We start from the raw sequence: 12,608 nt of genomic DNA on the forward strand, positions 1-12,608 counted from the left end.
TCAACTCCCACAAGAGTATCAAAGTAAACATTCCCAAATCCCCTGGGCACATTGTGCTCCTCCTCTGAACCCTACAATGAGTCTCAGGTACCCTCAGCACCATCAACCAAATTAGAACACCAATACCAATGGGTGCTTTGGGGACGAGAGGTCTGTGGCCATAACAAAATGCTGCTTGCATTTTGCCATGGGGAGAGTCACCTTCCCTTGAAACAGTTTTCCCCAAATTTATTTTTCCACAAAACTCCCTTTTTGTAAAGAACACACATTACCACCTCTCAGATCCAGGGTCTCTAGAAAAACATGGTGGGAGGTGATGGACCATAGACTAAGTCTGGTAGCCTGTATTTCCTTTACTCTCCAGCCCAGTCAGAAAAACTGTTCTACTAGTTGTTATTCAACCTTATGTGAACCTAAGAGTTCCTTTTTTTTTTCCATAATTTACCCAACTGGAAACATTCTCCTCCATTTTCATTTAATTAAATCTTACCCTTCCTCCAATATTTAGGTCAGATCTCCCTCCTATAAATCCTTTCCCAAATCTCTCAGCTGAGACTACTGTAGCTTTTATTTACCTGTATCAAAAAAAACAACCAAGATCTCTCCGCAATAAAAAATACCTTGTGCTGAGAAACCAGAGAAATAGCAAAACTTTCCCATCAAACACCTTCAAAAGCAATTTACAAGGTAAGATTATATAACACTCATGAATCAGAACTGTATTTATATAAAATGATCAGGATCTTTAAGTTGGGAAAAAGGGAGCTTTAACATCAATAATGTAATTCATTACATCTGACATTGAAATCTTCAGAATAACTAGAGGAAGACATTAGGAAAATTTCATATCTTCATTTTCATTTAGCAAAAATTGTCAAAAAATAGATAATAAATATAAGAATAAAAACTGAATAATGTATAGAAAAGACAAAAATCCTTATATATGCTATAATGACCATTTATATTCGAAGTGAATTTTACACCTTTCCTATTTCTGGCAAGCTTTATTCTACACAATATAAACAAGTTAGCCTCATTCATTTAAAAATTACCATTTCTATGTATTACTATTTAAAAAACAAGTTTTTCTTCCTAATGGGGAAAAAATGGCTTGTGAAGAGAATGCCCAATTCAGTTCCTATCTGGAATTCAAAAGCACATTGAAGACCAAGTTTTAATATGCATGCATCTCCATCATGAAGCATTGGATTATGGGAGAAAGCATGAGGAGAGTAAAGTGAGATGAGTCCAGTCTTTCTACTTCTGTCTTAGAAAGGGACAGAAGCCACCTGTAGGCCTCCACCTCTCTCCTCCTGACACAGCCATCCACTCCCAGAAGGCAGCAAGAAACAGGATGAGCCAGCATCAGCCTGGTTCTCCACCATTAGCTTGGAGGAATCTCAGGCTGTGTGGACCTTGGTATGTCTGAGATTATCCTGACTGGCTGCTCTTCCCTGGCTCTGCCCAGCTCAACATTTTGCTTGCTTGCTCCAATTATTCCTCCTGATCTTTTCCATATATTTGTACTTGACCTATTTTTACTTTTGGTCCTCATCTCAATCTAACCTCTTGCTGGTCTGACTCATTATATCTGGAGATCCCTTTGTTCAGTTGAGCCCTGAAGAGTCTTCAACATGACCGAAGATTCAGCCTCAATCCATATCTCCAACCTTATCTCTCTACTTGAACCCTTTGCTTTGAGCAAACTGGTCTACTCTTAGAGCCTTAGATACACACCCACGATGCTGTTCTCCAAAAGTCCTGCCCTGAAAGACCCAGTTCAAGGCACTTCTCTCAACAAGCCTTCTCTAATGATTTAGCCTGTGAGAGTGACTTCAGCCTTTGAACTAGCGTACTATTCTTATTCTCTTCACCAGTGAGTCACACAGTGGGTTCCATAAGACATCAGTCTCAGATGATATCTCTGAGGTAAAAGCTCCCTCTTGGAGATTTACAGCACACATTAGCATACTTGAGTTTTTTTGAAGAGTTATAGTAAAGAAACCTTCCAAACGATATTGAACCTAGTGTTTCTCAAACTTACTTAGCCACAGAACCTCTTTTTCCTGTCATATGCTATAGTAACGATTTGGAAATGCAGATGTAAGTCAGTGGCGTTTCCCACAGGTGACCTTGCTACTCTAAGATGTTTAGTTGTCCAGTGCTTGGTACACACACAGTGCCGGGTACAGACCATGCAGTCAATAAGCATCTATTGAGTGAATTAAGGACAACCCAGTTCTCGACCCTGGTGATATCGCCCTCCAGGAGCCACCTAACAGAGTCTGGGGACAGTTTGGGCTATCCGCTAGGTGACATTGAAATCTTCAGAATAACTGGAGGTAAAAAGTGGTAAAAAGTAAGGGATGTGTATGAACATTCTCTGATGTACAGGATAAAGAATTATCCAGCCACAAATGTCAATAGTGCTGAGGTTGAGAACTCCTGCTGTGTGATCAGACTAATCTGGGATGACTTTCTAACTCTTGACACTAGTTGCTAAAGCTTAAGCAAGTTTTGGGATTTCTCTAAGTCTTAATTTCCTTATTTATAGACTGGGGTTTCAATGATATACTGGAGGGTTGTTGTAAGATAACATACACATATATGAGACAAACTGGGTTAATCCATATAAAGCATTTAACAGTAATTGGTGCCTAGAAGGTGTGACCTAGGAACATTCTTGCCATAGCTTTCAACCAAAGCCCCACACTGATGATGAGCACCTTCGGGCAGAATGTTTACTCTCTCAGAACTCATGATGGGAAGACTCTCGTCAAACAGGCCCTGGATTCCCACGTGGGTTTACTGGACAGTCAGTTTTATGCACTCACCAGGGGCTCGATGGTGAAAATGCTGTTAAAAATGAGCATACGGTCTCCTCGAACCAGCCTCCTCTGATGCTCGAAGGTGCGGGAGATGATGGAAAGACGCTGTCGCAGTGAAGGATCGAGGATACACTCTTCCATAAATTCGTCAGTCTCGTCTTTTTCCTCCTTGGTCAGGTCATCACAGACTCTAAAGAAGATCAGAAAATGTGAGCTGCATGTTGGTACTCCCATGAAGAACTTTTTATAGGGCTCCCCTCAGGCCCCCCTCCTGGAACTGTCCTCATTTGTCACCCTGGGATGGTCCCTCCTTGCCCTGAGTCTAACATAGTGGCTGAGTGGCCTTTCCTTCAGTTCTCAACCTTTCAGAGGCTCACTTGGCTCACCTTCAGTCACTTCCTTTGAGAAGTCCTCTTGGGATTTCTTTCCTACCCAAGACCCATTTGTTTACTTCTGAGCCCTCGTGTATCTGGACAAATACTCTCCTTTAGGTAACTGTTTTCTAAGCTGCTTTTAAAATATTTAACATCTATCCTGCCTTTCACACTGCAAGAATGATTTAGTTTCTGTTAAACTTGTTTAGCTTTACTTATTTCTTAGCTACTAGTTACCTTGGGAATAAAATCTGGAGCCAGTGAGGTCTAGGTTTGGATACCGATTTTACGATCTATTTACTAGTTCTGTGACTTTGGGATTTACCCAATTTCTCTAAGCCTTGGTGTCTGCCCCTGTGAAATACAGACAATAGAAGCAGAACTCTTTCTTCAAAGAAGTGAGGGTTAAATGTGACATAGGGCCTGGTGCAGCTCCTGGGGCGAAGCAGATGCTCCATCAATTTTAGTTTTCTCCTTGTGTCAACCATAGGCAAACCACACTGCCCAGCTTATGAAATGCTGAAGCTACACCTGCAGATAGCTCCTTTCCTCTCCTTCCAGCTCTTACCATCCATCATGGCCCGTCAGAAAAGCAACCCCAGCCTTCCACTACTCTCATCACAGCGGGCCTCACCCGCCACCTGAATTCTGCAGACTGGATCTCCTTGCTGGACACAAACCATATTCCCAAGAATGCACTGCTACTACCAGTGGCAGAGACAGATGCTTAGCAGGTGAGTGTTGAGTGGGATCCTGGGGTCACTGAAGTCCTGTCCCAATCCCAGCTTATTTTCTAAATGACTTCATGAAAACTACAGGCTCAGTATTGTCAAATAGCCCTGTTCAATAACTTCGGTGCTCAGAGTAGTTGCATAGCTTAAAGAAGCCCAAGAAATGGGTTCAGTGAGTTCTGATTCCAATCAAGAAAGCATCCTGTGCTTCCTCTGTAAAGCCAGGAGGGAAGCAGTGTCCAAGGCGACCAGCTGCAGTCCTACCATACCGCTGGGCACAGCAGGGCAAATTAAAGACAGCTCAGAAAGACAGGAATCCATTCCCTTTTATTTTGCTACTTGATACCTATCTGAGAGACATAAACTGCATACCCTTTGAAACAATAAATTCCACTTGCAGGAATAAGTCCCAAAGAAACAATCGTGGCTGTATACGAGGATACAGTTATAAAGGTGTTCATTAAAGCACTGAAATAATGCCAAGCAAAATGACTAAATTTGACATAAGATACTGAAAGATTGGTTAAACAGAGATAATGGGAATCATAAACATTACTGTTACTGAATACATGCCAAACTCTTCACAAGCATCATGTAATTTAGTACTCATAATTATTATATGAGACAATTATTACAATAATCACCATTTCCATTTTATAGATGGTGAATCTGGGGCTCAGAAAGGTTAAGAATCTTGCCTTAGGTCACACAGCTGAAAGATGAAGGCTGAAATTCAAACTGACTCTTCAGCAGTTTGAATGCCCTTGTGTTAGACAATAGTTACACTGCCTGCTATGCTATATTTTTATCAATGGAATAGTAAGCTGCTGTTAAAATAGTATTAAAGAAGACTATTTAATAGCATTTGCATAGGTTGGAACTCTATTAAAAATGAAAATGCAGGTTATAAAATGTAACATACAAAGTAATCCCAATTTCATTATAAAAGAGCACAAGAATAGAAAATGGGAACATACTGAAAAAAATAGATTTAGAGACAGTAAAATATTCATGGGGTTTATCTGTAAGATTAGAAGTGACTTTTACCTTCATTTTGTTTATCCATTTTATATTTTATTAGTTCACAATGTATTTCTTTTTAAAATACAAAAGTCATTTTTAAAATCAAATGTTAACCCTTTTGCAGGTTGAAGCACTAGACTGTTCCACGGTTGCCTAAGATGCAAACGTTGCCTGAGCCTATGCTGCCATCACCGGAAGAGGCACAGGTGACGTGCGGGGGCTGTGCAGCAGGGTCAGTCTGCAGCGTCCAGGAGCACTGGGTGGACACACTTAGCAACACGAATGGGTCTTAAAACAGAGCCTGGTGAAAAAGAAAACCTGCCTATCTTCCAAAGCAGTATATATTGTGCAAAAACGAATTCACATGAAAAGACACATTAACATACTAGAATGGTATCTTTGACTGGGGGTGGTTAATGGGAGCAGGATAGGGTATGTAAAAGAATAAACAAAATGCCTCATATAGACCAAGGCTAGTAATGCTCCATGAATACAGGAGTATGATTAACTCAACTCTCATATTAGAAAACAAAAAGCACACACACACAAAAAAATTCCCCAAAGTTGTTCTTCTCATGCCATTCAGAACTCTTAATCAGGAGCAGCCCGCATAAGGTGACAGGGAGGATAGGGAAATGTAATCCTCTTTGCCCTCTGACAGAGAATTGGAGCCGCAGCTGAGAGTCTGGAGAGGGGATGTGCAGCAACACCTTCAGTGGGCTTGACTCCAACAAGGGTTGCCACATACCTCAGTCTATGGATTTGCCATCTTGTCTGGCTGATAATCGTGGTTTCTTGCACTCAGGTGTGGTACTGATGAGGACACCTCTCATCAAGAGCATGAAAAAGACCAGCCTTATCTTTCAGTAAAATCCTAAACTTAACTATTTTACAAAAAGTAAAATGTAAAAAATGTAAAAGTACTTTTAAAAGTAAAAAATGGGTGCCACCAACACCCATAGCTTCAGGTGTCGAGTACAGGCTAGTCCTTGGACCCTTATCAATGGAGAACACTTGTGTCTTGGGGGTAGTAGGGTTGAACCAGTCATATTCCCTCATCTGGATGTGCTTGAGATGCACCTGGCTTCCTTGCAGCACCCACAAGAGGTGGTAACTGGATGTTGAGGCAATAATAAACGAAGAGCTGTAGACGTCAGAGTTGCGAAGAATATTCCCATGTCCACACTTGGCATGGAAAAAATGGAGCCATTCACCTTCCAATGGACCAGGTGAGCCTGGACCAAGAGTAACTCTATGAGACTGTTATAAACTGAGGCCTGGAGTTCCTCTTCCTGTTTACCAGGTATCACTCAGATCTTTATGTTTTTGTATAATCCTAGGGAAGTGAAGGGGCCTCCAAACAACTGAGACTGAATTTATTATGAACCGGGTAATAGACAAAGCCCAGTTAAAATTGATTAATCTAGAGAACAGTGTCATTCTCTATACCTTGATGTTGTGGAATAAATACATGTGGACACTTTGTGGGGGCTCCATTCTCCTACGGAACAAATCTAGAATTAGAGCCACCTGCTCTTAAGACAATGGCTATGACCTTGCTGCAGAAATGGGGAGCAGAAAACCCATGCTGAGTCGTGAAACACAGCAAACGTGATGAGAATGAGTGTGAAAGAATCTTGCAGAGTGTTTTTAAATCCCTCAGGACAGGTTGAGGAAGGAAGGGTGAATGCAGTCTCCATTTCTGAAGAGATTAATTTCTTTGCCAGTTCCAGAAAAACATTGAGAAAGAAAGAGGACAAAAAGGTAATTTTTATAAAAGGTCCCTATTTCTGATTCCAAAGTTAAAAAAAAAAAAAAGAATAAAGGCAATTTTAAAGCTCAGAACTTCTTCTTAGAGGGGGGACATCTCCACTGCCAGAGTCTAGAGCCTAGGAAGAGCCCCATATCCCCAAGTCTGGACATGTTTCCTAAGATTTGTACCAACACAATGAGATAGGTGGAGAGGAAGATCTTTCTTCCTAGGATGAAAATGCCAGAAAGGAATAGGCTTCTTTGGGCTAAAATTCTTCTGCTAGAGGAAGTGATACCCAAATCTTTCCTCACCAAGATGCCCATGAACCAGAAACCATGGTGGTTAGGAGTTGAGGGTGTCCATTAAAACCACTAACATGCTCCAAGTGACCTCTGAGCAAGTTTTGGTACCTGTATATGAATGCCTCAGGACAATATTTAAGCCACATCATAACTGGAGAGCAGTGGAAAGGCTCTTGAGTTTCCTCTGAACTTCTACACTGAAGTTAGATCTTAGGTCCTTGGGGTGCAGCAAAGGGAAATTTTGGTTTCTGGAAAGATGCATCAGCTCATTTATAACAGGTTCTCTCTGTTCTCAGCTCAGAACTAATGTGGACCTTTCCCTCTACACTTTTAACTACAGAAGCTGCTGAAAGAAGGGGAGAAAAGGAAGATGCTGTTTACCATCATGAACAAGAGTAACACACACAAAGGATTGTGCCAGGGATACCTGCTCAGGCCTTATCAGGGAGCTCATTCCGTTGGCTAAAAATATTGCTGCTGCTTTTCAGGGATGGACAGAGCTGTCAAAGAGCATTCTGCTTTGTGTGTTGCTGGGACACAACCTGGGAATTTGTGATGGGGAGGAAGAGAAGGCCTACAGTCACTGCGGGAGCACCCCACCACCTACAGAGGGGCAGCTACGCAGACACTCGAATCCAGTGTTCTAGGAAGGTTCAAGCCGCTCTGTATGCACCTTGCTTTGATGGAGAATGGCCATTTCATGGCAATTCCTTCAAAGACAAGAATCCATGGGCAACGATACGAAAGTTAAGGCACGCTTGGGGATGTGTCAAGGATCAAGAGAGGGAAGAGAGAAGAGGGCTTTGTTGGTCAGATAAGAGGAAGGCCAGCACATTCAATTTACTCTTTAGTTGGATAAACCAATCCAGTGCTGGGAAGCATGAGTTATGTTGCTTAAGAGAGGGACATGATCCTAGATGATAATGTTAGGTTTCCAATTATGGTTAAAAAACCTATACTAAATTGTCGCCTTGCTTCACAAAAATTACCAGAAGAAACAATAGAAAAAGCAAGAGAGATAGTAAAAGAAAATACAAGAAAAAAAAAAAAAGGAAGAATAAAAGACAATATTAAAGAGTTAGGGTGTGTTAGGGGGAGTGAAGTGAGGAAAAGGGCCCACACATATGTGGATGTGATGAAATTATACCCTCCATAGTCCAGCATCTCTGATAACAATCAGTCTTAATTTTTCTTAAGTTTAGTTGTTGAAATTTATTTCCTTAAAATACTTCTTAGAAGGAAATAGAAATGGCCAATAGCTATGTGAAAAAATGTTCAACTTCCCTAGCAAACAGGGAAATGCAAATCAAAACTGCATTGAGATTTCATCTCACTCCAGTCAGAATGGCAATATTCAAGAATACAAATAATAATAAATTCTGGCAAAAATACAGGGTAGATTCATACATTGTGGGTGGGGCTGCAAATTAGTACAACTACTTTGGAGAGCAGTGCAGAGATCCCTCAAAAGACTAGAAATGGAACCACCACATGACCCAGCTATCTAACTCCTCTGTACTTATCCAAAAGAACTAAAATCAGCATATTATATGACACAGGCACATCAATGTTTACAGCAGTACAACTCACAATAGCCAAACTATGAAACCAGCCTTGGTGTCCATCAACAGATGAATGGATAAAGAAAAAGTGTTATATATACACAAAGGAGTTTTACTCAGCCATAAAAAAGAATGAAATTATGGCATTTGCTGATAAATGGATGAAAATGGAGAACATCACGCTAAGTGAAATAAGCCAGACTCAGAAAATCAAGGGTCAAATGTTTTCTCTCATATGTGGAAGCTAGAGCAAAGTAAGGGGGCAGAGGTGGAGGGGGAATTGAATGTTATAAAGACAGAGGAAAGATCAGTGGAGTAGAAGGAGATTGGTGAGGAGGAGCCGCTGGGGAAGGACGGAAATGAGAAATGAAAATTACGCTAGGTACGTGTATAAATATGCCACAGTGAATTCCGTATATATATATATATATCACCAACTAAAAATAGATAAATAAAGAGAAGGAAGACCAGTAGAGTAGAGGAAGGGGAATAGGGAAAGGGAGAAGGAGAGGGAAAGGCAGTGGGTATCAGGTACTGAAATGGAGCTGAATTAAATTTCATGCATGTGTTATGCCAAAACGAACCCAACTGTCATGTGTAACCATAATGCGTTAAAAACACTTCTTAGACCTTGGTGTGGCATCAATCACACACTACATACACAGTCAAACGTGGTTGAAATTAAAGCTGACTTTCCCTCTTAAAATGGGCTCTCATTCTCCCCAGAAGGCTATGCCCATAGGACAAGCATGATATTAAAACACTACTTTTGCTGCTGTTTCTCTTTCTTGATTCGCACCCACTGTCTCCCTTTATCTTTAAACGTGTCTGGGCCATTCTGATTGCTGGTGAAAACAGTAAAGGAGCCGTTTCCTCCTGATTTTTAAACCACTGACGTTTCTACACCATGAGGCCAAATGGAGTTTTTAGCCAGGAAAGGCTTTTCTTTTCTCATATTTTAAAGATGGCACAGTGGCGACTCTGTGATTAAAGTCCTTTGTTTGAATGACAAAGCTTCTGGCCCACTGTGTCCTGTCATTGTCACAGCTCCTTCTGATTCAATTAGGGACAGCACACTGGGGGATTTCTGCCTGGTTTCCATGGACCTAAGACTTTTATTTTTATTCCATACTAACTTGGTTTTAAACAGAGCTTTGAAGCTTCCCAGGGCTAATCTTTAATGAAAATGGAGAGGCAAATAAAACAGGCTGAAATAAATTCCGATGAAAGCTGCAAAAGTGTTAATTCTGGGAGGTTGGAAAGAGATAAAAAATGAAAATGTAGTCTCAAAGAGGCAAGGATGGATTCAGGAAAAAGGAATATTCAAAATTTAGCAGTGATGAGATTAGTCAAAGCAGTTTGGTTGCACACTGTGTTAACATTTTCCGCTGCACAAAGTATCATTTTTTAAAAGCAGAATATTAAATAAGAAACCATTATTAAATTACATGGTTTGCAGGGGTTGAGCTATGCTACCAAAACCAAGAATATAAAAGTCCTTCTTCTTCAATCTTCCCATTTTCTGGAAATATTTTTTCACTGAAAACAAAAGTTCACATCAATGTCAACACATAATACATCATTTTTAGAAACTCTATAATGGAAACTGATCAGCTGGTTAGGGTTATGAAGAGGAATTCAGACAAGTGCAACAGTTTTGAAAGAACAGTGAAGAATGATATATTTGGTCTATAAAATCTAGGAATTTCATCACCACTAAACTATAACTAGGTTAAGATTAGCTGAGAATGGACAACATTCTGTTCCACATAGCTCAGCTCAGATTCTTTAAATGAGCAATTCCAATGCTCCAACAAAGAGCATTGCACACTGGCACACTGGAACCAAATTATAAAACTTGACATTGCTTGAGTCGGTTAAAAACTTACCACAAAAAGTCACGATTTTTCAGGACTGAGTTTTACAGCCACCCCCCCCACGACCCCCAACAGCTGCAGACAGATGAATTTTGTTACACACCTATACTTTTCTGTGTCCTCCTCTTCCTGGGTGGCAAACACCTTCCACTGGAAATGGGCAATAATGTTACTGCGATTATGGATGGTCACAGTCCGCTGATTGGCCAGAGATATGTAGGTTTTCTCAATGATCAAGGAATTTTTGTCCAGTCTTATATTCATGTCTACAGCAGCTCCATAAAGAGACACATATATCCTTTCACCTAGGATTAACAAAGCACAAACACACTCTAAGATTTATTCTAGAATGACACCACTAGCCTTTACTTTAACTGAAGTTAAGGGATATATCACAAGCATTAGACACTGCACATATCCCACCCCACCCTACTCCATCAGTCCAGAGAGTAGACATGATCAGAAAATGCAAACACTGTGCTTGGTGCAGTTAGAGAAAATCGAACCATCATTCTTGGTCATCTTAAAAAATAGATAAAACATGAATTGTTGCCATGGGCATTCCAAGACATTCTCTTTTTCAGAAATGGTTTCAGTCTGACTGGGAGGGCAACTAGGTTCTAGAATTATGATCATATGCCTCATCTTTAGTTCATGCATGAGCTGCCTTTCTGGCTCTAAGTGATCACACCAAGCACACCTGGGAAGAATTGCTCTGCAGGAGAAGTTTTAAGTGCAATCAAGAACAGGGTTAGGAAAGAAGATCTGGTAACTGCAGAAACAGAAAATTGAACATTTAAAAGGAATCTCATCCCTAAACAACAGCAATGAAAACTAAACACACACACATAAACACACACACACACATACACTTGCCTTATCTGGTACTGGTTATATAGAAAATAAAAAATTAACAAAAGCAATACTTAATTTTCAGTATTAATTTTTAAGTATTAGGAATACTATCTTTCAGCACAGCAGTAAATCTGACTTCATTCAAGATGCACCAATATCACCTTGATTCTAGTGTACAAGTGAGACCCCTGGGCTTTCAAGAAGATACCAACCTACAAACTACATTGTGTTTGACCTCTGCAATGGGACAGCAGGTATATCACTCTATGTCAAATAGAAAAAGGAAGAAAATACTGTCAATGGTCTGTTGGCCTCTGCTGCTAAAGTTTTAATTAGAACCAGAGAACACCTTCACTTTCAGCAAACATTTCTGCTTTGTTTATTATGGTATAAATCAAATGCCCATTCAGTGGCCCTTTGTGCATTTTGAAGTGTTTTGGACTCTATCACTTTGAATATGGTAAAACACCCTAAGGTTTAAAGAAAAAGAAAGTATTAAGGCTTTGATGCTAAAAGTTTAAAAAGAAATTTACTAAAAAAGGTATACATGAAGTCTAAATTTCAGATACTACAAAAATCATATACAATGAAACTAAAATGTTTTCTCCCCTTCATGAAATCCCAGGTGAATACTGTTTAGAGGTTAAAAACCACCAATATTTTCAAGCACAGCCTTCCCCAAAAACACTTTTACATTTATAATGAGTGAAATTTAATGATCTTATAAGTGAAAACTCATTGTTGCTTTAATTTGCATGCTCTTAATTATGAAAGCTATTGAATACCTTTTTCATAAAATAAATGACTTGAGCCAAAAAGAAGACTCTCCCCAAACAGACTGACACTCAAAGGGTTATGCCTTCAAGATAATTGGAAGTACATTAACCTTAAATATCAGAGTTAACTATCATTCTGGAATTGCCTATATTGCAGAGAATTTTAAGCTCTGAGTTTGGCAGTCATTGGCTAGTTATTCCCCAAACTACCTGGAAAAAGAAACTCATTTCTCTTCAGAGGGAAATATCTGCATTCAAAGTTTCAAAATTGTCAACCTTTTTTTTTTTTTCTCAAATCAGATAGCCAAACATAATGAGACATGCAAAGAATTAAAACTCCATGTGTTAGAATCAGTGACACAAGACAAACAAATAGGCTCACAAAGAACCAGATACCAGAAGTTATCAGATATAGACCATGCACAAGTTCTTAGGTTGAATTTGTTTAAAGAAACAATTGGATGTGCTTGATGCTATATTCAGGGAACAGGAAATCAAATAAACTAAAAACATTTGAAAAGAACCAT

The 12,608-nt window shown here is 39.8% G+C and overlaps 1 protein-coding gene across 2 annotated transcripts in view; it reads right to left on the bottom strand.

The window, feature by feature from the left end:
• Hydin (HYDIN axonemal central pair apparatus protein) overlaps positions 1–12,608 on the bottom strand; it is a 361,889-nt gene that overhangs the window by 300,757 nt on the left and 48,524 nt on the right. For both annotated transcript variants that reach the window (XM_047529238.1, XM_047529237.1), the window contains exons 7-8: positions 10,554–10,755; positions 2,835–3,018 (exon numbers count right to left, since the gene is read on the bottom strand). In XM_047529238.1, coding sequence (XP_047385194.1) covers positions 2,835–3,018; positions 10,554–10,755 — 386 coding nt within the window. The remainder of the gene's footprint in view (positions 1–2,834; positions 3,019–10,553; positions 10,756–12,608) is intronic.

This window comes from Sciurus carolinensis, chromosome 16 (assembly GCF_902686445.1).
Source record: "Sciurus carolinensis chromosome 16, mSciCar1.2, whole genome shotgun sequence".
NCBI classification, from domain to species: domain Eukaryota; kingdom Metazoa; phylum Chordata; class Mammalia; order Rodentia; family Sciuridae; genus Sciurus; species Sciurus carolinensis.